At 36.2% G+C, this 24,906-nt stretch overlaps 4 protein-coding genes across 7 annotated transcripts; 2 read left to right on the forward strand and 2 right to left on the reverse strand.

Annotated features, from left to right (window-relative positions):
• Positions 1–29: 29 nt before the first annotated feature.
• Lovit (loss of visual transmission) lies at positions 30–9,596 on the reverse strand. 4 transcript variants are annotated; one of them, XM_077419645.1, is made up of 12 exons: positions 9,247–9,596; positions 8,752–8,920; positions 7,989–8,102; positions 6,509–7,140; positions 6,287–6,437; positions 5,373–5,717; positions 4,545–4,807; positions 3,734–3,994; positions 3,278–3,528; positions 3,085–3,204; positions 1,730–2,155; positions 30–755 (listed from the first exon to the last, which is right to left on the reverse strand). In XM_077419645.1, exons 6-12 carry the CDS (start codon positions 5,570–5,572, stop codon positions 360–362), a joined length of 1,917 nt encoding a protein of 638 aa, XP_077275771.1. In that variant the 5' UTR covers positions 5,573–5,717; positions 6,287–6,437; positions 6,509–7,140; positions 7,989–8,102; positions 8,752–8,920; positions 9,247–9,596; the 3' UTR covers positions 30–359. The 4 variants fall into 4 exon arrangements, with proteins under 4 accessions (XP_077275771.1, XP_077275772.1, XP_077275770.1 ...); XM_077419646.1 differs by lacking the exons at positions 6,287–6,437; positions 6,509–7,140; positions 7,989–8,102; positions 8,752–8,920; positions 9,247–9,596 and adding an exon at positions 5,995–6,228; XM_077419644.1 differs by lacking the exons at positions 6,287–6,437; positions 6,509–7,140; positions 7,989–8,102; positions 8,752–8,920; positions 9,247–9,596 and adding an exon at positions 5,896–6,228.
• A 4,399-nt stretch (positions 9,597–13,995) lies between these two features.
• Positions 13,996–18,650, forward strand: LOC143904751 (synaptic vesicle glycoprotein 2B). The gene is made up of 11 exons (XM_077419648.1): positions 13,996–14,137; positions 14,357–14,413; positions 14,672–14,833; positions 14,925–15,087; positions 15,566–15,687; positions 15,774–16,012; positions 16,367–16,587; positions 16,925–17,142; positions 17,390–17,549; positions 17,624–17,751; positions 18,483–18,650. Exons 1-11 carry the CDS (start codon positions 14,134–14,136, stop codon positions 18,536–18,538), a joined length of 1,530 nt encoding a protein of 509 aa, XP_077275774.1. The 5' UTR covers positions 13,996–14,133; the 3' UTR covers positions 18,539–18,650.
• A 1,486-nt stretch (positions 18,651–20,136) lies between these two features.
• LOC143904731 (uncharacterized) lies at positions 20,137–21,894 on the forward strand. The gene is made up of 3 exons (XM_077419606.1): positions 20,137–20,382; positions 20,575–21,046; positions 21,148–21,894. The coding sequence occupies exons 1-3, from the start codon at positions 20,349–20,351 to the stop codon at positions 21,665–21,667; spliced, it is 1,026 nt and encodes a 341-aa protein (XP_077275732.1). The 5' UTR covers positions 20,137–20,348; the 3' UTR covers positions 21,668–21,894.
• On the reverse strand, positions 21,714–23,823 carry LOC143904732 (phosducin-like protein 1). Its single transcript, XM_077419607.1, has 4 exons — positions 23,645–23,823; positions 23,026–23,296; positions 22,466–22,880; positions 21,714–22,155 (listed from the first exon to the last, which is right to left on the reverse strand). Exons 2-4 carry the CDS (start codon positions 23,233–23,235, stop codon positions 21,923–21,925), a joined length of 858 nt encoding a protein of 285 aa, XP_077275733.1. The 5' UTR covers positions 23,236–23,296; positions 23,645–23,823; the 3' UTR covers positions 21,714–21,922.
• Positions 23,824–24,906: the final 1,083 nt, after the last annotated feature.

Consider the following 24,906-nt stretch of genomic DNA (forward strand, 5'->3'; position numbering starts at 1 on the left):
ATGTAGTATATTTCTGAAACATTTAGCAGTTTGTAATATTAACCAGTTTATTTGTTAGTAAAATATACGTTAAGACGATAACATCAAAGTTGCGAAACGGACGAAACGATCACTAAAATTGACGATTATTGGTTAACGATTAACATAATGATTAATTGGCCATGGTTATCTTACAAATCTATCCTTAGACTCCAGTTTAACACATTAGTTTACTATTATCCGCAACTAATGGAACGTTTTGTATCTTTGAATGTAACGATTATTCTAGTTTCTTCTGCGAAGTTAACTTATAGACAATTATCGAGACGTTTATAATTTATCATAACAACTTAAAATTCTATTTGATCGACGAGCGAGATTTACAGGTCCAGGTACATGATACGTGTGGCCGAAGCCGCGCCGCACAGTGCCAGAATACTGGCGACGTAAATCACTGCTGCGGTAGTGCCCGTGAAGCTAACGATCGTGCCCAAGCAGCAGGATAGCAGGAACTGCGCGAGGAATACCATAGAAGAGACGATGGCGACATCGGTCCCTAGACCGCGCACAAAGCCGCCGGAAACCGTATTGCCCTCGGTTGTCAGGGCGAATGTCGAGGACGCATGATAATGTGCTACAAGTAGATAGGGCATGGTAAATAGCGTAGAATACATGACGCCAGCGGCCCACGAGAAGATGATGACGCCGACCGGATGCTTCGTTAGGGCCATTAGGAGCATGCCGACGCTGTAGAAGAGCAGCCCGTAGATGTAAACCTGGATGTGCATGGAAATATTCAAAGATGTAAACGTGAATGAAATATTTCGAAGATATTGTTTTTATTTTAGACATTCTTTCTCGATCATAGCGTGATTAATTACCTATGTATAATTGCAATTTAAAAACTTATAACTTTATATTTATTAAATGATGTAAGATTTTCCATACGATAGATTGTCGGATAATCAAGACATCCAGAGAACGTTTACAGTGTTACAATAGATATACTCGAGTACATGTCATATAGATACCGAAATATTTGATATCAAAGTTCTATCGGACAGTGTTCTGCTAGAAAGTGCTTATATTGCTTGCAAAGTATTATTTCTATTATTATTAGTCTTATATATATTCGTAAACATTCTTCGGAAGAATCTTAAGTTTCCCGGGGCTCTCCCACTAACGCACGCGAGCCGGTAAGAAAAAAAAAATCCGGCATTTCCCTCGTTTTTGCCAGAAGGCGGGGGGGTCTTCCCCCTCTTGAAGGGGCTACTGGGTAAACCGGGCTCGCCCGGGATCCCAGTAGTCGAAGATTTTTCCACGTAAAAAAAAAAAAAAAAAAAAAATATATATATATATATATATTTGTAAACATACTTTAAGAAGTACAAATATAAAAATATCAATCTTAACTTAATATGAAATTGTAGAGAACCAAGGATTTTTGATGTCGAATTGAATTGAATCGAATTTAATTTCCTTTTTCGAATTTGAATCAAATCGAATCGACAAAATTTTATTCGAATCGAAGCGAATTAAATGAAATAAAATCAAATCGTTGAAATATAATTTTTAATTAACAATATAATTCGATATTATTAGATTAAATTTTAACACGTAGAGTTGTAAGTAATATCATATCAATCATAGAAATCATAGAATCATAGAATTTCGATTCGTATTCGAATAGTTCGCACATCTCTAACTATTTGATATTAGTCGTATTTCTTAAACGTAATAAAGCTCTTACTTTACGCGCTCGGAAACGCTGGATCAGCCGCTCGATGATCAACGAGTAGCACGAGCAGGACAACGAGTACATGGACATGCCCCAGCATCCGAATCGCACGCCCTCCTCGTAGAGTTCTCGCTCGTCGGTGTTGGTGGGTGCCCGCGGATTCCCGCCGAATACCGCCTCGCCCACGAAATCCGTGAAGTACAGGGAGTAGCATACATGCGCCATCCAGCAGAAAAGATTCGTCAGGCACACCTGGCGAAGACTGCGCGGCATGTAAACGATGGACAGCAGGTACTCCTTCAGGGTCGCCTTGTGGTTCGCTTCGCTTTCGATATCGTCGAAGCCGTAATTGCATTGTACATTGACGTGGCTGCCTTCGGAAATTTGTTCCTCGGAATGGTCAGAGAGTTGCGTCTGAAGCGGACGGAGAGTGAATTCCTTGATAATTTTGACACTAGCGTCTATCAACAATCTTTTTTTATCAAGAAATTGATACATGTTTCCACTAGTTTTTTCAATCGCCAGATAAAGATCAGACAGTTAAACAGTTTTTCACTTTAGTCAAATCATAAAAAATTGTAAATAAAATGAGAACGCTAAGCTGAAAAGTGTCAAATATCGGGACAATACCGGCCCTATTGAAAACATTTTTATATTTTCTCAGAAATTTTCTAAATATTTCTCATGTTTTAGACAATTTAGATTTATGGAAAAAAAATATGTAAAATTTTTCAGATATACTTTCAGAAACAAGTGGATATGAGGATTTTTTTTTTCGGAATGTTTCAGTATATCTATATGTATGAAAATTTCTGCGAAAATGCATGGATTTTCTCATATTCAGATTTCTACAACGATGTGTCGGCAGGAAAAATTTGAAATATTTATTATTATTTTGTTTGAGTTTTTAAAAAAACATTTTAATTCAAAATGTTTATAAAAAAATATAATAAAATTCTTTTCCTTCGCCAAGTAAGTAATAAAACAATAAAAAACTCGTTAGCTTCAACCAATCTGGCAATCTTTATTTTCAAGCACGACGCGTTTCGACCGAGATTCCGGTCCTTATCTTGCAGAACACTTCATTGTACAAATGTGGCAGCAATAAGTCAACAAAATATTCTGTGTGTCAATTAATAAATCACAAATTAAATTACAGTCGTATTGAGCGGTGTGTTCACTCGAGATGACAACGGACGACTTGCTTGAAAATAAAGATTGCCAGATTGGTTGAAGCTAACGAGTTTTTTATTGTTTTATAAAAAAAATCTAAAAATTCTGAGTTTTAAAATTTTCATAGAAATTCTGACTAATAATATAAAAAATTTCGAGACATTTTTTCATCAGGGTAACATTTTCGAGCTTACTTCCGTTTGCAAGGAATCCGTCTCATGCTCAGTATTAAGCGCACCGTACGTTTTTGACTCGTCAGGGATAATCTTATCGCGTTCGTCTTGCTTCTCTGTCCCTTGGACTTCTTCCAGAGCCTAAACGCAAAAAGAATTGTATTAAGCGATAAATAAAAATGACGGTAACATTATATATAGAAGCCACGCTCACCTTCGGCTCGTTCATTTGCCGGTACTGATCTCGCTCGAGTAATTGGAGAGGAATCTCCTTGAAGCTGGTAATGGTACATATGACACAGACGACGAAGATGATCGTGATGAGAGTGAAGGTCGCGTGCACATGTCCGCCCAGCATAATACCGAGCGATGTGGCGTCCCAATTGATGCCGCCTAAACCGTAGCCCATAAAGCCCCCCAAGCCTGCCATTATGGTGAACGTGCTTAAGCCTTTGGCATGGTCCTCTGTGAATATTTCAGACGTTAATCAAAGAGAAAAATCGCTTGTAGAGTTTATTAAAATTGTATATAATTATCTCTCTCTCTCTCGCTTGGTTTTTTTTACCTATACAATATTCGCGTTCGTATTTAAAAAGATTAAATTGTATTTTAATTTGTCGATTCGAACGGGATTTATGTCGAATCCTGGAAAACACATATGGATGCTTACCAGGTACAGTGACATCGAGGAGATACGCCCTCGCTGGGCTCTGACAGGCGTCGGCGTCGAAGTCGAGCAACACCGTGCCGAGAATAGTGAAGAAGATGCCCCAGGAGTGCGAAGAAGCCCTTTCAACAGATTCGAGCGTTACCTCCTCGGGTAAATTTGCCGTTGTGCGATGTCCGGCGAGCGGGATAGTCTCGTTCGTGCGGAACGGCATGTCACCGAACAGGTAGCCAACGTGCTCGCCATTCGGTACCAAGATGAGTCCTGTAAAAGTGCAAAAATTCGTCTGCTGATGCTCAGATATTCGTCACAAAAACATTTAAAACGTCTTAAGATAAGAACGGCAAATATGGCAAATAATTTAAAAAAAGCGAAAAATCTCTGATGAGGTGGAAATAATTTTTCATATCATCAGAATTTCTTTGAAAATTTCAAGACTCAAAATTTGACTCAGAATTTTTACACGAATTAGAATACTTTTCAGAAAAATTTAGACAAAGAAATAATAAAATATTTTAGATCTTTCCCGTCAACATTTTTGTAGAAATTTGAATAAGTATGAGAAAAATAGAAAATTCACGCAGTTTATCAGAAATTTTCATACAATACTGAAATATCCCGAAAATCTTTATTTAATTATTTCTGAAAGTATCTGAGAAATTTTACATGTTTTTCAGAATTTTTCATAAGTCCAAAATATGAGAAGTTTTTAGAAAATTTCTGAAAAAAATATGAGAATTTTTTTCACCACAGGGACATCTCCGAAATAAAAAATAAATAAAATAAAGAAAATATAAAAAAGTCCACGGCTTGCCTATGAAAACTCCGAGCGCCAACAGGAGGATGAAGGGTCGCCTCCTGCCGTACTTGAGTCTACAGCGATCGCTCATACTGCCGAGAATGGGTGTCACGAAGAAGCCCACGAGGGGGCTCAGCGCCCACACCAGGGTCATGTGCTGGTGATCGACGCCGATTTTCAGGAGCGTCGGCGAGACGAAAGCGGTCTCCGCCGCGTACGAGAACTCGATTCCCATTACGGCCGCCGATACCCTCACCAGTTCGGCGCGGGTCTTTTTCCTGATGAGATTATTAGGAAAAACAAATAGAGAAAAAGAAAACTGACACAAACATATCTAGCATAATATTACACTGTTAAATATTAAAGAATGCAATTTAAACCAGTATCTTGAGTTAAATATTTTATTTTTAATTACCATGTGTGTCGAAATTTATTATTTTAACTCTATTGATCTAGTTAAATTAACATTGTTTTAGTTAAATTTAAGATATTAAGTAGGAGCAGTGGTGACCTTATAAGAGTGGTTACAAATAACTCAAATTGAGTATAAAAAAAATTTGACACTATGAATTTAACTGTATAATATATATATTTCTATTAAATGTAACATAAATAGTTTGCAGGAGTTAATTTATGGGATAAAACCTCGGAATCGAACCTGGAACCCCATTAAATACGAGTCGATCTCTTTCACACGGAGCAACTCACTACATCTCACGTATAATGTTATTTTAAATATTTATATTACATAATTATATTATGCATCTATACAAAAGAACAAAGGAATTAGTTCGACAGTACATTGATATACGTTAAAAGCTAATTGAATGTGAAATTCTTTACCTGTAGATGTGAGAATAGTCGTCCAAAGTGCGCTCTAATTTGGGCGGCCCCCGTAGATGATGCCTTAACCCTTCTAAGCCTTGATCCAGATTCAGACTGTTTTTCCATTCTTTCCACACGCTCCATCGTTCCCCGATGGCGTCGCGAACACCGTGAATCCTACCCATGAAACCCTCATACTCGTGCAATTTGTCCACCATGGTCAACCCCTTATCTCGCGCGACACAGGGTAAGCGATATAACGGTGGGGCACTCGAGTGTGGAAAAGTGTCATTGTTCAAAAAGGTGTCACTGGACGAACCGCAATTTCCATATTTTTTTCTCGCGGACTATTATAAGTGTCAACTGCAAAAAAAATATTGTTATTAATCACACAAATATCTTTCTTTAAAATTTCAAAAAGAAACATAAATACTTTTATAAAAAAATCCATTTTAGTTTCTCATTTATTTCAACAGGTAGGAAATAAATCAGCTCTGTAAAAGAAATAAAAATGTAATCTTAATCTTTTTTATTGACTAACCATAATTTTATTTTATATCTGTCATAATACTCATAATGCGCGAGACAGATTGATCTTTTCGAATTAGGAAACTCTGCGTTGCATTATTCGTTGCGTTACATCATCAATTAAATATGAGCAATCCAAGCAACAAGAGATGGCACAAAGAACTCTCGATCTCAATCATCGTTGGCGGAATCTTGGCAGAAATACGAGTCGGTTTACGAGTCGACTGGACCACATCGCGAGCCGCGCGAGAAAACGCGGACGCGGACGGACGACGGACGACTGATCGCTGCAAGCTCGCCGCGGAAGCAAGCACGAAAGGTCGAGAAACGCCCGCGCAATCTCAGGAGAGGCACTCGCGAGACTCGCTTGATTCTCGATTCACTGAAATGAGTTTTCCGCGTACCGTTCAGAGGGTAGCTCGTTACTCCTGATATCTCGTTGCTCCTAGTCAATGTATACCAAGACAGATCACTTCAATTTCAAAAACGACAAGTCGATAAAATTCGCAGATTGACGTGAAAATCTGCGATTTGGAGTCACCTTGCGAAATCGATCTGTTTGAAAAAAAAAAGATTACTTTATAATTATTGTAAAAATATCAAAAATACTGAAACAATCTTCTTACAATTGCATGAGGGAAAGATTTTTCGCCATCAGTACCGCGCAGTTCGAGCGATCATTTTGTCTCTACGCCGAGTAAATCTGGAAGATCCGTCGGACTTTGCCGTTGTATTTTTCTTCATGGTAACGGCGGGAGGTTTACGCGATGTTCAATAAGGGGTGGAACAATCTCTCTCTTTCTCTCCCGGCACGGCACATGCAATCCGATTACCGCGTATAGCGGTAAATACGTCTCGGTAAATCGAGCAAACACGAAGGTCTATTCATTTCGTCTCTCTCCGTATTCTTCTTGCGCTCCATCTCACCCTCGTTAAGTAAATAAATTACGGGGGAAAACGACGCGCGGTACGAAATGAGGAAATAAATGAGTTTTATGGGGACAACAAAGTGTGTATAGATCGATTATCGTTTATATCGGCCTAATACGTAACTTCGACCAAGGCCATTCACGCAACGGAAGCTCCGCGCGTTGTAGGTCTTCGTGGCCGCTGATGTTCCGCGCTCGATATATCCCATGCAGGCGAAGCTTTAATAGTGTCAACCTCCTAAATTCTCTTTAGAATATCGAACGCCGCTGTAAAATTAAATCCTTGGACATCCGGGAGGCTCTCAAATCCTTTCTTTATCCTTACACATCTGCAAAAAAAAATCTTAAGAATATACGAACTAACGCGATTTTAATCTTACTTTTTCAGAGTAATTTATCTTGAATAGCTTCTTCTTTTCTAATTGAGATCGTGCTAAAAGCAAAATGTCTTTCGTAAAATGGAAATGATGTCATGCTAACGCTCAGCGAATAGGAATTATAAAAATAGCTTGAAAACGAGACGATATATATAAGGAGATTTCGCTCTTTTCATTGCTTTGAATTTTATTCTTGGACTTTCGAAGTTCCCCCTGCGCGGTCTAAAATCAATCTAGGTTTTCCGTCCTCGGAAGTAAATACACTTCGAGGGATGTGAGTTTATTTCTCCGAAGGACGGAGCGAAGCCGATTGAAACCCAGCCTCACCCGGCCTTTTAAAAGAAACGCGGACGAATGCGGCAGGATACAATTTTCTCGCCAGGAAATTACGTCCGCGAGTCCGCGCGTCAGTGGAGCGCTTTATTAACACGCGGTGCTATTTTCCACGCGCTTTTAAACCGCGGGGGATCAATATTCATTGTCGTCACCGTTGATATCGTCGATGTTGTTAAATATGCTCGAGGGGACGCATTATCACCGATATGGGTTTCCAAGGGATAGGTATCGATACGAGATTTCGTATCGCGACCGGAAATACGGAGAGTCAAGGCCGCGACGAGATCCGGAGATCGGAACGTCGCGTCGTCGGACGGTTCCAAGGGAGTCTGATCAAGATCCGATGAGGGTCCGGCAAGATAAACCGCATCCAGATAGATAGAGGGTGTGCGTATGTCTACCTGATGCGCCGTGTCGATTTGGCGGACGTCAATAGAGTCGCAATTAATAGTTTTCGCTCGTACCTTACTTGTTCTAATTAAGGCATCCCGGGTGTCCCGGTACGCGCCAATCGCTTCCGCAGGGCCGGCGCAAGAGATCAGATCGGATATTTTCAAGGAGTCACTCATCATTCATCACTGAAAATAATATATTTATCTCGAATCTAATTTATATTAAGAACAAAAATAATCGGATCCGCACTATATTTATTAATTTATTGAGAAGAGAGAAAGTAATATAATTGTATGTTAATTAATTAAATTAATTTTCATTAAATAAATTATATTTAATTATACCAGATAGCGTTGCAAAAAGCAACTATTATTCTGGTCATAAGAAGAATGAAAAACTATAGTTCCAAGAACATTCTTACTAATCAGAGCAATCTTTTAGTTAAACCAATTAAGTCTTATCAACTCTCTTTATTTTGAAAGATTGCAATTCTTATGCTGAAATTACATTGTATATATTTTTCAAATAATATATTAGATTGTGCATCTCTCTTAGAAAGTTAGCTTTTATCATCAGCTTCTTACAATTTCTATTGTAAGAAAGTTTTTCAATTTTCCTGTAAAGCTCAGATCGTTATATAGCTTCGTCCAAAGCTTTAAAGCAGATAAACGAACTTTCTTCACTATCACTATCTTCACTATGATATTTAACGATACAATGCGGTTAATTCATGCGTTTCTCATCGAGTTTATATCGTGGCGCTAAAGAATCTACTGTCGACCCTGCGCATTCCTTTTGCCATTGGCCCATATTCGTCTAAATATCGTGTCGTACCCGAGGCAGTTAGGGTCGCGGCCACCGAAAGTGGTGAATGGCGAGGCCGCTGTCACCCATGAAGAAACGTCGCGCTTCTTCGTCGACGTATCCTCGTCCCGATTCCAAAGAGCTTCCGCGGCATCTCAAGGCCGACGACTTTCGCGTGTGCCCCTTCAGCATCATCTCCCTGAGGAGGGTGAGAAATGTATCTGTTTATGTTTATCTTCACTTTTATATTTTGTCGTATAAAATTTGTATATAAAAACGGTAATTATATATTTAATCACAAGCATAAATTTGAAAAAATAAGTCATCGTTTTTTGTCGGACTGTACAATTTTACAATGACAGCAGGATAACAATAAGAATTCTTTAAAATTTTGCTCGCGAATAAGATAAAAATCGCTATAGGAATGTCCCCGGGATGGTACCAAAGTTATTTATATACCAATATCTTGTGATATCAAAGATATCCAGAAGATCAACGCCGAAGAAAATACCTACAATGACTTACCAAATAAATTGATAATCCGAGAAGCGCAGAAATCCTTTCGACGATAGCGATCGATATAAAACTAATCCTCTTTAATCCTCGGGCAACAATCGAATGGTCTCTCGAATCTCTCTTTCTTGTCGAAGACAACGATCTCGGTACACCGCGTAAAACACTCGGTAAATTGCGATTACACTTTGTGTTTTTCCGGCATTACATCATTCCACAATTTGTAAACGACAGAATTAACCGATCGCTCCCGAATAAAGGAATTCTCGCCGTGTTATCGGGTTTTGTGGCCGATTAAATCTGGACATCGCAGATCAGACAATCGTAATCTCTTTCGACATCCATCTACGTTGATAACAAATATATCTCGAATGACACTTTAAATACATATAAATATATAATTATTCTATTAGACGTTTTAAAGTGTATGTATATAAATATAGACATTTCAACATAATGTTGTTTTTAAAATAAAATATACGCATACATATATGTATCTCTCCAGGAGATTATAATTTAGAACGGATAAATATCGAGCTAAAGTAAATTACAAACTTGAATTTTAAAGGTCAAAGCGATATTAAAAGCATGCTATGAGGGACAAGAAGTAAAAAGTAATCTTTTGAAGAACGCAAAAGTTAAATGTGTTATTTTATTTTAAATGAATTGGATTATGGTTTAATGAACTATTCTATTTTAAATGAAATTTAGATTGCGTAAGATCTTATTAAAATATTTTTAAGAACTTTAACGATTTGTTGAAAATATTAAAAGACGAATATTCCAACTCAGATCGTATTTCTTATCTAAATAGCTTTGGAAGGAAAAATATAATTTACATAATAAGTCGATACATATATGTCGTTTATTTTTGGACTTTGTACTCGCGATCGCAATCGAAAGCCGTGCACGTGTACGTCTGTCAACGAGTCAGTAACGCGTTTGTCAACATCGAATCAATCGATTCTTTTTAATCGGGATAAAATACTTTACTACTCTCATACAATAAATGATTCAGACACCCGCAAAAAGGCTTCCCCAGATATTTCAGCAGCCTCAATTATAAATTAAGTCCGACAAAGATGAATATTTCATGTTTCGTCCGATAAAGATGAGAATTTCACGTTTTTATAGAAAATTTTATAAAGATATAAATTTTAACATCAGTTCCAATAAAGTTTTAATTATTTAATAATAAGATATCAGAAAAAATTCTATATTAAATAAAGTTCATTTTATTAGTTTTATGTATTAAATATTTAAATGTTTTTAGCCTTAAAAATAATTTATATTATATAATTAATATTATTTTTCCACGTGTGTGTCAAAATATTTTCTTATTATCTAATTGTATTAAAATTCAATCTAATAATAATAGTCAATTAACAATTATATTTCAACAATTCGATTCATTTCGATTTAGATAAAATTTCGTCGATTTGATTCGATTCAAATTCGATTCGAAAAAGAAAATAAAATTTGATTAAAAAATTTAAAAAAATCTAATTTTTGTATATCTCTATGGTGTTGGTACAATCCGAAACAAAGAGATGACTAATCTTTTTCAAGTTCAAAGTAGTATTTGACTCCGATTAGATCTGTCCGTAAAAATCTTTCCGCCGATCTGATTTCGCGACTATTTACGTATGTAAAATTCTTTTCCGTTCAGGTGTGGACGCGTTATCGTTTTATATTAATAGCACGTTGCACGTTGAACTGATCTTGTCACGCAATCGCTGGCGCCTTCGCTTTCGGAAACGCGGAATTGCCCACAATTATTTTGTACTTGCGAGATGAGCGACGATGACGAATCGCCGTTTTTGTATATATTCTTATCACATGGAAAATTCCGAGAAAATATGGGATCAATCGCGTAGATAATAAATAGGCACCGGTAAGCACCGTCTTTGTCACTTCCCTATTGGCCCTCGGCGATCGCCAGATAATGCCGTTCGTAGTGGAGGTTTTATTTGTCAAGAGAGAAGCGCGACAGACAAATAATATACGTAAGAAATGGGGGGAAAGTGGCATCTTTTACACGTGCTACCGTTTTATGACCTTTTAACGTCGCACTGGCGTTTTTACGAGTAAGCCGTCGGCGGGTTCACGTTCCTCGAACATGATACTCCGAATATCTCGGAGCTGTATGTTATGATTAAGGTATCTCAGGTTGATGCAAAAGGTCTGGCATATTTGTCAAGTAAAATCGAAAACAAATTTACAGTGAAGCGAAATTGCTGCCGCGGGGTCGAGATTCTTCTTCATTTAGACATAAATTTTTCAATTATTTTGTGGTATTTTTTTTAAATTTACCGAAATAAAGTTTGAAGGAGTAATTCATCTGCTTTACTTGTAAAGCTCTGACAATTCTATAGTATGATATTAAATTGTTTTTATGAATGGGAGAAACGCGAATGTTGTTTTGCACAATCAATAGTATGATTTATATTCTGCACAATAATTTTATAAAATTGTTAAGATTTTGACAATAATCTTTTATTATCGATTTATTAAAAATTTTATAAAATTACTCAACAATTTCGAGGCATTCTATATATCTTTTTCTCAGCTATATCGAACGTTCGCGTTATTGTTTCCGAACTCAGACTCACGTGACGGTTTCTTATATCCCAATACGAGATATGACATCTTTGACATCACAAACCTTTCTGTATGACGCATCTCAATGAATGTGCATCTCGTTAATACCTGAAATCGGGAAATCGTTATCTTCTGTATTTAAGCGCGAGGAATCACTCAGATTCACGTGAATGATGGATCTCTTAATTAGTCTTAATACGGTAATAAAAGTATTGCTGAGATGTTACATCGAAAAGTCAGACCAGTGAAAAACGTATGAATATATAAAAATAAATAGATTGGCGATTGTTGATAGATAAATTAAGAAGGTAATTTATAAAATGTATGGATAATGAATAGATTTATAATTGTCGATGAATTAAGAAAATAATCAAAAGAATGTAAAGCTAAAAGAAGGTTACCCGGCCAATGAAACAATGTATTTTACATTTGAACAGTTCTAAAAAAATTGCCTTATTACAAAGTGATGAGCAAGGACAATCGAAAATAACGAATTAAAAATGAATAAATAATTTATTGCGCGTTGAACATCGAAAATATTCGTTGCAGCGAATACGCAGCTTTATTCACGTGATTGATAAATAATATATTCATAATTCACATGCAATAATAAATTAATATGACAGGTGACTTTAGGTAATATATGTCTGATGCTGCAGATCTCTTATCTCTTATCATCTTATGACTGAAACTCGAACAAATTAATGACGTAATAAAATATTGCCCACATGACACAATTTCACGAAGGGACGTTATCTTGTGAAATTGCGACGAAATAATAACGATCAAACAAGCAAAAAGTGCTCGTCAACTTCCGCGTGCTCGGATCGTAAATTATGTGTTTGCGAGTTTACGTCATAAATATAGCAATCATTTTGCATTAGGCGTACACGTTTATTATGCATCCAGAAATTATCGCCAAAAATTAACGAACAAATTTTAAAACCATGCAAAATACTGAGAAATATATTTTATTAATAATATTATAATTAAAAAAAAAAATGAATACGTTATGCGATAAAAAATCTATAAAAATATAACTTAAATTTTTATTCAACTCCTTCGGCTTAATTCTTTGTTAGACAAATTTTTCTGTTTAACATATTTTGAATGTTAATATATGAAGGTTTTTGGGGTTGCTAATTGTAAATTAAAATTTAATAAATCAAAATGGCGGATATATGTCAGCCAAGTTAAAAGAAAAATTATAAAATTTTATACATAAAAAGTTTTTTAGGTTTTTGATTTGAAATCTATAGTCAAAATATGAAAATACAAAAAGCAAAGTGTTAAGTTCCAATTTTAATAAAATTTTATATACACATAGGTGAGGTAAATAGATGAGTTTAGAACTTGGTTTAGAAATTATCAGTGATATAGCGCCCAAAAACGAAAAAATTAATTACATACATTTATGTTATTCTTGTATGCATACAAGTCTTAGGAACGTATAACGATACAATAAATACATAAAGCAATTATGAGATAAAACACAGGAAAGCTGCGAAAAAGTAGGTGTTCCTATATATAGGGACATTATGCAACAAAGAGTTAAGGATAGAATAATCAAACACAGTTATTAAAGATGTGGCCATTAGTAAGTAACAGTTTACGTTAAATTTATATTTAATTATATTTAATGTAAATTATAGTTTTTTTTTATTGCAGAATGTTTTTACCACACTCACCAGTTGACCCGTGTCGACTTATCTTTTCCTTTTCTTTAGATTGTTCAAATCATCATAAAGCCGTCTTTTATATGCCTTTAAATCCGTTACTTTCTTTCCACGCGGATTTTCTTATTTTGGGAAAATCCGAAGGCTCCTCAGCCCCTCTTCTCGCGGAGGCGGATGATATCTTATCTCACAAATCAGTCAAGGTGCGCGACGCAATCCATGGTCCATGATCATTCGTCCGATCGCGACCGCGCGAAGAAGCGGCTGCTCGCCGACGGTCCGCGTTTCTTTTCGCAGAGAGACGGAAACTTCGCGAAGAGAGGAACTTCTCGCAGAGTTCTTCTGACTGACTACTGATCTTGCTGTCCGCCGATCGACGTCGCTTTCCCAGGGGCGGTAGTCCAACATCAGGGGTGGAATTCACGGTAGCGACACCGACAGGATACCACCTTGGCTGTTCACCGTTCACCAATGAACGTGGGGCGTCGCCCTTGTCAAGTACAACATCGCGGCAACTGCAGCAGCAGCACCAGGAAGCGACGGCACTGCGACGGCACGTCCACGAAGGAAAACTTCCGACACGCGAGCACCTGCAGAACGTCCAGCGATTTAAGCGGTGATCATGGGTAAGTTCCACCTCGAGATGTTCGACTATTTCATTAATGATTAATTATTATTGTCATTATCCGTATTTTGTGTTCAGTTATTTTGAGGTTTCTCTGTAAGAATTTTTATATCTCGCAATCGTATTTTCTAACAATTTCTATTTTAAATTTAATAAAAAATGTAATAATGATTTAGTTTTGAAAGGTGTTATTCACTTTTTTTTATTCTTCTTGTTATAGGACTCGACTTCCTGGCAGACGGAGGTGCCGACTTCGAGCATGCAATCACCGTAACAGGCAAGGAGAGAATTCTGTGAAAAAATTAAATATCTAATAATCTAATTTCAAAGACCAAGTGCCTATTAATCATGCGCAATTTTACCACAGTTTGAGACATTTTATAAAATTTTACGACAATTTATGAGCGTTATCGAAATCTAAGAAAAGAATCTAAAGACATCCGAACTTTTGCGGGATCGATCATCTCGCGCGAGATGATCCTTAATATTGATTACAATTCTCCACATGAGTCTTATCAAATCCAATGTGCGTTAGGTTTTGGAAGGTTCCACTACATGCTGCTGGCCGTCTGCGGCCTGATTTACATGGACACGGCGATCGGCGTGACGATACTTTCGTTCGTACTTCCAGCGGCGCAATGCGACCTGGAGATGGACTCCACCGCGAAGGGTTGGCTGACTGCTTCTCCGATGCTAGGTCGGTGTTTGTCTTGTCTCTCGTTTCGTCGGCGCCAGCCTTTATTTATCGAAGAACATCGTTTAGATTGATATGTGAGATACTTTTGCAGGTATGTTGATTGGATCGTACATATGGGGATGCCTGGCTGACACGAAGGGTAGGAAAATCGTGTTGATAGCTACGCTGCTGATGGACGGCGTCGTGGGCATCGTGTCTTCGTTCGTTCAGTACTTCTGGGTGTTCCTGATCTTCCGGTTCTTCAACGGCTTCGCGTGAGTATGGATAGGATAGACTCTCTGCTAGAAATGAAGTCAATTTTTCGCTAACGAAAATGTCGAGAATAAACATTTAAATTAGAATTTTCTAATTAATAGGGGACTTATTGTTAGCCAATAAAATTAGAACACTGTTAAAATAAAGTCCACTTGAAATTACCTAAGAAATGTGTTGGGCATCTATTTTTATTCTCCCGAAGTTTAATATAAATTCTATAATTATTTGTAAACTTTTGTATCTCGAAACTATAAATTAAAATGTTTATTATAGCTCGCCTCATTTTCGCTAAAAATTGACTTTGCTCTTATTGAAAAATCTGTCATTCAAATAAAAATGGAGAATCAACCATTAAAATTATTATTATGCACATATAGAATAATATGTAAAAAGTTCTGTATACATGATATAATATAATATAATATAAAGTAGTTATATATAACACATTAAATTAACAAAGTTTCGATCGTTACGCAGTGTGACCGGCGCCATGGGCATCTGCTTTCCATATCTCGGCGAGTTTCAACCCACGAAATACCGCGAACGCTGTCTCTGCTGGATGGAGATGTTCTGGACAGTCGGCGTGATAGTTTTGCCGCGTAAGTGTAATTTCCGTCCCTTATCAAATCTACCTTTAATAAGCAAAAATCCAAGAAGTCGGCATCCAAGTCGAAATCATTTCCAGTGATCGCTTGGCTGATCATCCCTATGGACCTCACTATCGTGAGCGAGACGTTCTATTTTAAGTCCTGGAATCTCTTTGTCGCGCTCTGCGCTCTGCCATCACTCATGCTCGGCCTGTGGCTATTTGCTTTCCCCGAGAGCCCGAAGTTTCTGCTGGAGTGCGGCGAGACCGATGCCGCCCTCGAGGTGTTCAAGTGGATTTACTCGAGAAACACCGGCGCCGATCCAGAAACTTATCCGGTAACATTGTTTTAACTTTTTCGTTCTAGAAATGATGAAAGGCAATAATTCTAAGTATTTTTACATGTATATGTTTTCCTAGAACTTAAATAAAAAAATTAATATACATTTTTTATGTAGACTGCTTTATAAACAATAGCAATTGATAACAATATTAAATACTTTATAAGTGTCTAATAAACGTTAATGGTGAAATAAGATATGCGTGACTAAAAAAAAAAGCGATTTTTAGTTCATATTATTTTAGTTCATTATTTTCAGGTATTTAGAGAACGTTCTTGTGGAAGGGACTAAGTTTAAAAAAAATAAAATAAATTTTATTTTATCCTCTCTTTTTCTCTCCTGCTTCTGCAGGTGAAGTGCTTGCAAGAGAAGGCGAAAGACAAAAGCACCAGATCGCTGAAGCTGCACAAGCGGAAGGATCTGAAGGTCCTGTTCGCGGAAATACGTGATTTGACAAGCGCGCTCTGCAAGCCGCCCTATTTGCGCAACACCGCGCTCGCTTGCGCTATTCAATTTGGACTCACCAGTAGCTATTACACACTGATGGTCTGGTTCCCGGAATTGTTTACTAGGTAAATCTCTTAATTGATTCGCGTCAATTCTGTTAAATTCTTAGGCCGGAAGAAGCTTTTTGAATATAAAATCATAATAACGAGAGAACGTATGTTGTAGTTGTTTATATATAAACGCAAATAAAATTTAAAAGTATAATACAAAGGGCATTTTGTACCACTAAAAATAAGTCTTTTTTCTATTCTCTTCTTCTTTTCTTTATTCTCTCTGCCAATAATTCCGCTTAAACTTTCACCGACCGTCTTCTTTAACTGTCCTTGCTCTAACTTTGTTTCGCTTATGCAACTTGCAATATCCTAGTGCTAATTTAATCCCCGTTTGCGTTGTATTCGACAGATTCGAGCAGTTCGAGCACGCGAATCCCGGCGAGACCACGTCGGTGTGCATAGTGTCCTCTCTGCCGGACAACACGACCTTCTTCGATCCTTACGGATGCGATACGATAATCGCGCCCTCCGTTTATCTGCACACCGTGTATATCGGCCTTGCGTGCATCCCCGGCTCGATCATCCTACCCCTTTTCGTGCACAAACTGGGCGCGAAGTTCTTCCTGAGTGAGTGATAATATTTGACTTGGGATACCCTTATAAGGGACAGAAAGAGAAATCGATTGAGTAGCTATTTAGATAAATATGTCCAATTAGATTCCCATTCTCATAACAAAATTAGATTATTAGAGTCTAATAATTTAAATCTAATTAGATCTCTAAAACGTTCGTTTAAATTTTGAGACCTTAATATTTTTATATAATTAGATTCCAATTAGAATTAAACGAGACGCGCGCTACGTTACATTTTCAGTCGTGTCGCTGGTGGTTTCCGGCGCGGTGACGGTGGGCTTCTACTACGTGGTGAATTCGACGCAGAACCTGGTGCTCTCGTGCGTGTTCGAGGCCCTCACGTCCCTCGGAATCTCTCTAGTCTACTGCGTGATCGTCGACATGTTCCCGACGAATCTCAGGTGAGCGAATTGCAATTCGAACTCCTTCAGCTCTTCTGATTTTTGAGATTCATTAATCCGGTGTCACGTTACAGAGTGATGGCCGCGGCTCTGTCAATGACCATGGGGCGTCTAGGTGCTCTGATCGGCAACCTGGTGTTCGGTTATCTGATCGATTTAGCCTGCGTGATCCCCATCATACTGTTCGCCGCGTTTCTCTTCGGTAAGAAGATCTTCACGGTACCTGAAGTTTGATTATCTCTGATCAGGACCTAAATGTTTAAATTCTTTCTCGAACATGCGCGGATAGAAGAGTGTTATTTAGTCTCTTGTTGTTCTATTTGCATAAATATTAATTAGTTTTTATATTAAGTGAGCCATGACTATGATATAACAATATCAAGTATAAAATAAATAGGAAATGTATCAATATATACGGTTGGGCTGGATCTTTTTTGTGTCGGCTAATATTATTTGCGTGAATTTATATACATTTTTTGCCCAGCAAACTATCTTTTGCAATGGTTTTAAATATTCGTATTGGTATCAATGTTATTAAATTGATTATCAATTTAATTATGCGATTATACTATTTTAGCTTTAACTTGAGACTGCGTTTCAAAATCGGTAATAGCGACGCGTAGTTTGCTGGGCGAAAAATGTACATAAATTCATGCGAATAATATTATTAGGCGCAAAAGATCCAGCTCGACAGTATATTGGCATATTTCGCTTTTTACTTAATTGAGTTCTGTTCGTGTTCCATGAATATATACGAATACCGAGCGATATTAACTTATCTGCTTACTGTAACCATTTAATTTGTTCGCTAGAGTTCATGAAAACCGTTTCGACTATAAGATTTTACATAAGTGATTCTAATGTGTATGAAATGTAGAAAATAAGTGTAGAGCTTAAAATCCACTTGAATACAGTGATATAATTCGATTTCAGCCTGCGGTATCTTCTCGTTTCTGTTGCCGAGGACGGGGAAGGACACGCTGGAATAGCAGAGGGAGAATCTTTCTCGTGTTTTTGCTCGGACGACCTGAGGAATCTGTGCTTTGGACTACTCTCTCTTTTCTCGAGCAGGTGTTCGTTGTATTTATTAATAAATTTATTTGCTAAAAAAAAAAAAAAACACGAGTTTATTCGTATCTCCTCTCTGAAGACGATGCGCGAACGGGAGGCCCTGCAAAGTCAGAATTTATTTTCCATTTCTATATTTAAAAGAAGAGAACATATACTCATTAATATTTTATCTCTGAAGATAAACGAAGAAAACAGCTCGGTTTATACGTTGAGATGTTTATAAAAATTGTTTGTAAAAAAACATCGCGTTGCTGCAAATCTTCCAAAAATTAGTTATTAACTTCTTAGAACATTTTTCAACGTGATTTTACTCAAATTGAATTGCGAATCGTCCAAAGTGAATTTAGGATGATTGAACTCCGATCAATTAACTCAATTCTATACTATTTATTAATGTTCTTATTGTGGAATAAATTATTAATTTTTAACATACAGAGAAAAGAAGATTTATATAAATTAAAGAACATACGCGGCGCGACGCCACGATTGCACGGCGCGGCAACCCGTTCTACACTCACAAGCCCGCGAATGGCGCGAATGATTTCAGGCGGGCGCGCCGGCACCACCTCCAGGGTTGCGTTCCAAAATTTACTCTGGGTAACTAAAATTTATAGTTTACGTCACGTACACTATAGCATTTTAGTTAACTAGAGTGAATTTTGGAACGCAACCCAGAGGTGTCCCAGGTCCCAGGACCACGAGCGCGAGTAACGAGACTGCGGGGTGGCTGCCTTTCTTGATGCATTATTTAATATTTGCACATGAAAATAAGTATATATATAACGGCACACCAGCAAGCAATTGCATGGCCTCTCGCAACAAACTCCCCCGGAAAACTTTGGGAGTTGAGACTGCGATCGAGATTTTGAGAAAGAGATTGTCGAGATCACTCTCCAATCTGGAGCGAGCTGACAATGAGTCAGCCCTCCGCTCTAAGGAGCGACGAGCTAACGAAAGGATGATCAACCTTCGCCCCCTTGGATTTGGCTGAAATTTGAATATGTTGTTATTATACATATATCTCTTCCCCTAATACGCACGCAGTACAATGCACAATAGTTATATTACGATCGATCGAGATAAAGTTTGCCAGTGGGTAATCTATACCTTCTCGGTAAAGGAGATTTCCATCAAGCAGTTCAAGTTCTTCTTCTTTAAAGAATTAAAAAATAATAAAAAAGATATAAGTATCCGTAGATATATATAAGGTATAGCGCAAAGTTTAACAAAATAAAATAAATTAACCGATTATCCGATAAAACATTATTTTGGTGTGCGTCCGCGCTACATCTGCAAATGTATTGGTGTTATACATTATTATATATAGCCTTCTCTCTGGTATAGCACTACTATACATTTGCAGATGTAGCACGGACGCGCACCAAAATAATGTTTTATCGGCAGTGTCGGAAAATGAACGTGGCTACGTAGTACCAATTTCGAAAATGGGATGTATGTACTGGCGGTACGGGGCCCGAAAAAGGCCGGGATAGCCTCTCTGTCCATAGTCTATGGTCAGCTGACATGTTTGTTTTGAATTTTGAACATGTTTGTGAAACGGTTATTGTTCAGATAACATTTGTCGATTATTAAAACCGAAAAATATTATTTTTTAAAAAGAATAAATCTTTATAATAAAGGAGAAAAAAAGGATTAATTACTGTTAACGTATTTATTCCTATTATTTAAGTGGTTAAGTTGTTCAGTTCTTCAATAGGGACATCAAGTATGAGTTATTTTAGCGATTTGCATCAAATATCGGGTAAGTAATGTCTTTTTCACTTTTAAAAAGTTATATTAAAGCAGATATGATTAAAGAAAATATCTAGTTAATAAACTAGTTAAGAAACTTCTGTTTAAAGTCTACACATTTGTACATTAGATGCATAAAGCTCCGATTGGATAATATGTTATAAATTTCTTATGTTTTTTTATGGTTTTCTTTTCTTTATAGATATTTCCAGTATTTCAGCAATCTCGCAGTCTAGTGGTAGATTAATTGGTAGAGTGGACTTGTCGCAAAGTTTGTTAGACCATTCCAGTGCAACGAGAGGCAACGACAGGATTGCGATAACCCAGGAAACAAGCGCGATCGAGAAAACAATAAGCTCTTTGGTATTGTGCGAGGAAAATATAAGTGAACATGTCAAAACCAATATTGTCCATCAATGTACGAAGAAGGCATCCTTGAGCAACAATGATGTTCTGTCCAAGAGTACGGCGAGTAAATTACGAATGTTGCTGTTAATTCACGAACTGGATAAGTACATGCATCTTCCTTCGACAACGAAGCACATGCAAGATAAATTGATGCTCTTGGGGATTATTGATTTATCACCGTGCGACTTGAATCCCGACGAGAAACTGGAGGTGAAGTGCTGCATCGAGACGATGCTGCGAGAAGAGATACATGATATGATGTTAAAGTAAGTATCTTGTTATATATAAGAAAGATTTTATCAACGTAACATAAACCAAGTTTTATAATATAATTTTATAATATTTATTAATGTCTGTGTGTTATAAGATACGAAGCCTTAGGAGGAAACGCTAAGGAAGCGTCGAAGAACAGCGAATGCAAGATGCACAACAAATTGTTGGAATATCACGACGTGCCAGGAGTACAATGGAAGAATAAAATTGAGGATTTGATCCAGCAATGTGAAAGTGATTTGTTGAAATACATGAACCTAATGGACAAGTGGAACAAGTTGAAATACGAGAATGTGAGCCGAGCATATTTAGAAAAGACAGGGTATTTGTTGCTGCAGGCGCAGGTTGCCGAGTTACAGGCAAAGATAACAAAGCTCTCTTGCGTAATCAGAATGTTCAAAGAAACATCGACTACCGTTGATGCTTTCAGAATGCTAAATCGATTAGTCGAGGAGAAGTTAAAAGTGGTTATGGATGAAATCCGTCAGAAAGAAGATTTAAAAAAGCTGTACGATAATTTGAAAAACACGGAATACGATCAGGTGTTATTAACCTACTCGCAACTTTGCAATGCGATAAAGAAGAAAAAACATATCTTGGACATGTTGAAATAGTTTTGTGAAATATAAAGGGAGGATTTAATAATCAAAACAATATAAATATATGCGTGTGTATATATATGTATCTATATATCTGATTTAAAAGTAAATACTTTTTGCACTTTTTTATAATCTATATTCGATTATCTCTTAATAAATATTTCGTGGTATAAGTTTCAATTATTTTCAATAATGTATCAAGTTATTTCGATTTATTATAAATATATTAAAGTATATTAATAGATTATCTTAAAAGGAATGATAAATTTCTTATTCGCTATCAGAAGCTCCATTTTCGTTCTTTGAAACGATAAGCGGTACGCAATTTTTATCAGTGAGAATCCCATGCTCGATGAGAAATGCTTCCACATCCGATGAGTAAAAATCCGTTCCTAGATGATCCGTAACGTGGACAAAGTTTCCTATCACCTGTCCGTTTTTGTACGCCAGCAATGTCGGTACGCCAAATTTCTTAAATTGTTTGCTGAGGCCTGCAACTGAACCTGAAGGAAAAGGATGTCATATAAAGTAGTATATTGTCTTGGGGGAAAAAAATTGCTACAATATATTTGTATTATAATAATAAGATCAAATCTTTTTCTGAGATTCTAAAAAATATAGATATACAAAATCAAACTAAAAAACTACAACTAAATAATAAAATGATAAAATAATAACTAAAAATAAAATTAAAACTAGCTCTGTTTAAAGATAAATAAATAAGACCTTATTATTTACTTGCAGTTTGAAAATTTAGATATAATTAAAAATATTTTGCTTATTTTTAATTTTATAATGTCAAAGTCAACAAACCTAGAATTCTACAAAACTTTACGTAAGGGTATTTTTCCGCGAGAGATATCAAGCATCCATTCATAGCTTCACATCCAGCTACATTATCCTCATAAATGTGAACGATAACAATCACTGACTTGTCTTCTTCATCAATGGCTTGCAGAAACTGATCTGTATTTTCCAAATCGATAATTTTCCCAAAGTAGAGTTTCATTGTTTTCGCGAGCATTTCTTTCATTCTCTGTCTCTGATACTCCAGAAGGAATTCATCGGTTAATAAGTCTGCCAACTCTGGATCTGCCTCATTCAGTTTCTCTTTTTCCTCATCCAAAGTACTGCGGCACGTTAGACTTAATTTTTTCATCAACTGTAGCCTTTCCTTCTCTTGTGATTCTCGCTTTTCTGCTTCCAACTGCTTATATCGTTGCCAATCCTTCCAAGAATACATTTCGAATTCAATGTCAAGTTTTTGTTTAACACATTTGATAATAAAACTTAAATATAATATGCGTTGAACATGGTTTCTAGATTTTGATTTTTCCATAATTGTAATAAACACAAAACGTAGATAATTATACCTTTATAACACCTTTAGGTCCTGTGTTACTGGAGGTCCCATTCCATTCTGAATATGAAGGCGTGGTATATTGTGCAGTGTCGTCAGCATATTTTACATCGTCGCATTCTTTGTCAGAATCCCCAGAATTATTTCCTTCATCTTCGCTAGAACTACTGCTGCAATAGTAGTGCAATTTCTCTCCTAAAATTTTATCCTCCAATGTTGACATGATTTTGGAGTTCAAAACTCTTTCTCGGATACAAAGTAGTGGATTAAGCGTGTCCTTTGATCTGAGAATAATGGAAACTTTATTTAGTTGGATTATTTTTGAGCAAGAATAACATGTCAATTATTCCTTAAACTTAGTACATTTGCAAAGTGTTTTGTAATTGGTAGCGTAATCAGGTAGATAATTGATTCTATAACTTAGCTAATACTCGTAATGTGATTGAAAAAATGCATTTTTTAAGACATCAAATTTATAGAATAATAAACAATTTTAAAGAATTTATTAAGTCGTTTAGTAGAAAGATTCTTGAAATCTTTCTATATACATTAGAGCAATTTTTTGCTACACATTGCATAGAGATATTTATATTTTACGGAAATGAATAAAAAGAATTCTTATTTTGCATTACTTGTTGGATTGACGTATTATTGGTATTTTTCTTGTTTCAATTTTGTTCCTTTAGCATCTTTCAGTGGCAAAAACACGCTCACTTTGACACTCGTTGCACTCGTGTAACGATGGCGTCTTACAACTTACAACAATAACCTACAATACAATTTCTCACGCCTCAGGCCTCAGGCCTCACGCCTCACACCGTTCCTAAATAATACAATGTCGACAGCGACGCTAGTGTTCAAGTTCAATGTTTAGAACTGTATGTACTATGTCATGTTCTCATAGTTGATAAAGTATCGACAATTGGTACATATCTGTACTTGTCGATTATCCATAGCTCACTACTTGATAGCAATAAAAATTTATCCAGGCACTTGGTAAATTACGATAATATATATATAGGTATATATATAAATATATATATATTAGAAATTTTCTGCACAAAACTTGCGATCAATGGATAATTGATCGATAAATGGTATTAATTTGTCGCTAATTATGTATAAGCACGTATCCTTTAAATCTTTGTCAAGCTAAATGAAGAAAACGCACAATCATCGTATTATCTAGCTTCGCTATATTTTTCCTATACAATCGTGACCTAAATAAACATATTGCGAATTCATTTCTTAACAACATTCGAAAAACATAGGATTAAAATTCTCTTATGATATGTTTATAAGAAACTTGTGTCTTATGTTCATTTCTATATATTAATTTGTCTTATTTTAGCAGAATAATTATATTTTTAACGTAAGCAAAAAATTAAAAAATTACATTTATTCAAGTTCGAGCGCACCTGTGTTATAAGCTGAATAAGTTCTTTTATAATTGACGCACACACCTGATCTACTATTAAGGCTATTTTAAATACTGACTCATATATTTTCATATCATTGCATTTACTAATACCTTGATAATAACTCGATAATCAAATTAATTATCGCTGAGATAACGTATTTGATTAAATTGACATTACAAGTTGACATTATCGCGTTGTAAGATAATAAAATATATGAGATTTAATTTACGTAAAGATATCTTAGAGGGAGAGTCTTAACTTTCAAAATCATATATCCGGTCAAACAATTTTTACATAAAAAAATATATATAAAAAATATAATTATGTATAATATAATAATTTTATAAATAATTACATGTAAAATATGTCTATATGTTTTCTTTATTTTTGAAGACATAATCTCTGTCCGTATACGTAGAAAAAAATAATAAGAATAATTGAAAAATAAATAGGAATACAAACTTTTGTATTGT

This window comes from Temnothorax americanus, unplaced genomic scaffold (assembly GCF_048541705.1).
Source record: "Temnothorax americanus isolate GAGA-0224 unplaced genomic scaffold, ASM4854170v1 Scaffold57, whole genome shotgun sequence".
NCBI classification, from domain to species: Eukaryota; Metazoa; Arthropoda; class Insecta; order Hymenoptera; family Formicidae; genus Temnothorax; species Temnothorax americanus.

Bases quoted from the DNA above. Each gene is read 5' to 3' on its own strand.
- Lovit (XM_077419645.1), bottom strand. From the start codon at position 5,572: ATGGTGGACAAATTGCACGAGTATGAGGGTTTCATGGGTAGGATTCAC. The intron at 3,995-4,544 runs GCAAGCCGTGGA...GCACTTTTACAG, and splicing joins GGCGCTCGGAGTTTTCATAG to GACTCATCTTGGTACCGAAT. The intron at 756-1,729 runs GTAAGAGCTTTA...ATGCACATCCAG, and splicing joins AGCGTTTCCGAGCGCGTAAA to GTTTACATCTACGGGCTGCT.
- LOC143904751 (XM_077419648.1), top strand. The intron at 14,414-14,671 runs GCAAGGAGAGAA...AATGTGCGTTAG, and splicing joins GCATGCAATCACCGTAACAG to GTTTTGGAAGGTTCCACTAC. The intron at 14,834-14,924 runs GTCGGTGTTTGT...ATACTTTTGCAG, and splicing joins GACTGCTTCTCCGATGCTAG to GTATGTTGATTGGATCGTAC.
- LOC143904731 (XM_077419606.1), top strand. From the start codon at position 20,349: ATGAGTTATTTTAGCGATTTGCATCAAATATCGG. The intron at 20,383-20,574 runs GTAAGTAATGTC...TTTTCTTTATAG, and splicing joins CGATTTGCATCAAATATCGG to ATATTTCCAGTATTTCAGCA. The intron at 21,047-21,147 runs GTAAGTATCTTG...GTGTGTTATAAG, and splicing joins ATACATGATATGATGTTAAA to ATACGAAGCCTTAGGAGGAA.
- LOC143904732 (XM_077419607.1), bottom strand. From the start codon at position 23,235: ATGTCAACATTGGAGGATAAAATTTTAGGAGAGAAATTGCACTACTAT. The intron at 22,881-23,025 runs GTATAATTATCT...TATTCTTGGAAG, and splicing joins GACCTAAAGGTGTTATAAAG to GATTGGCAACGATATAAGCA. The intron at 22,156-22,465 runs GTTTGTTGACTT...CTTTTCCTTCAG, and splicing joins AAAGTTTTGTAGAATTCTAG to GTTCAGTTGCAGGCCTCAGC.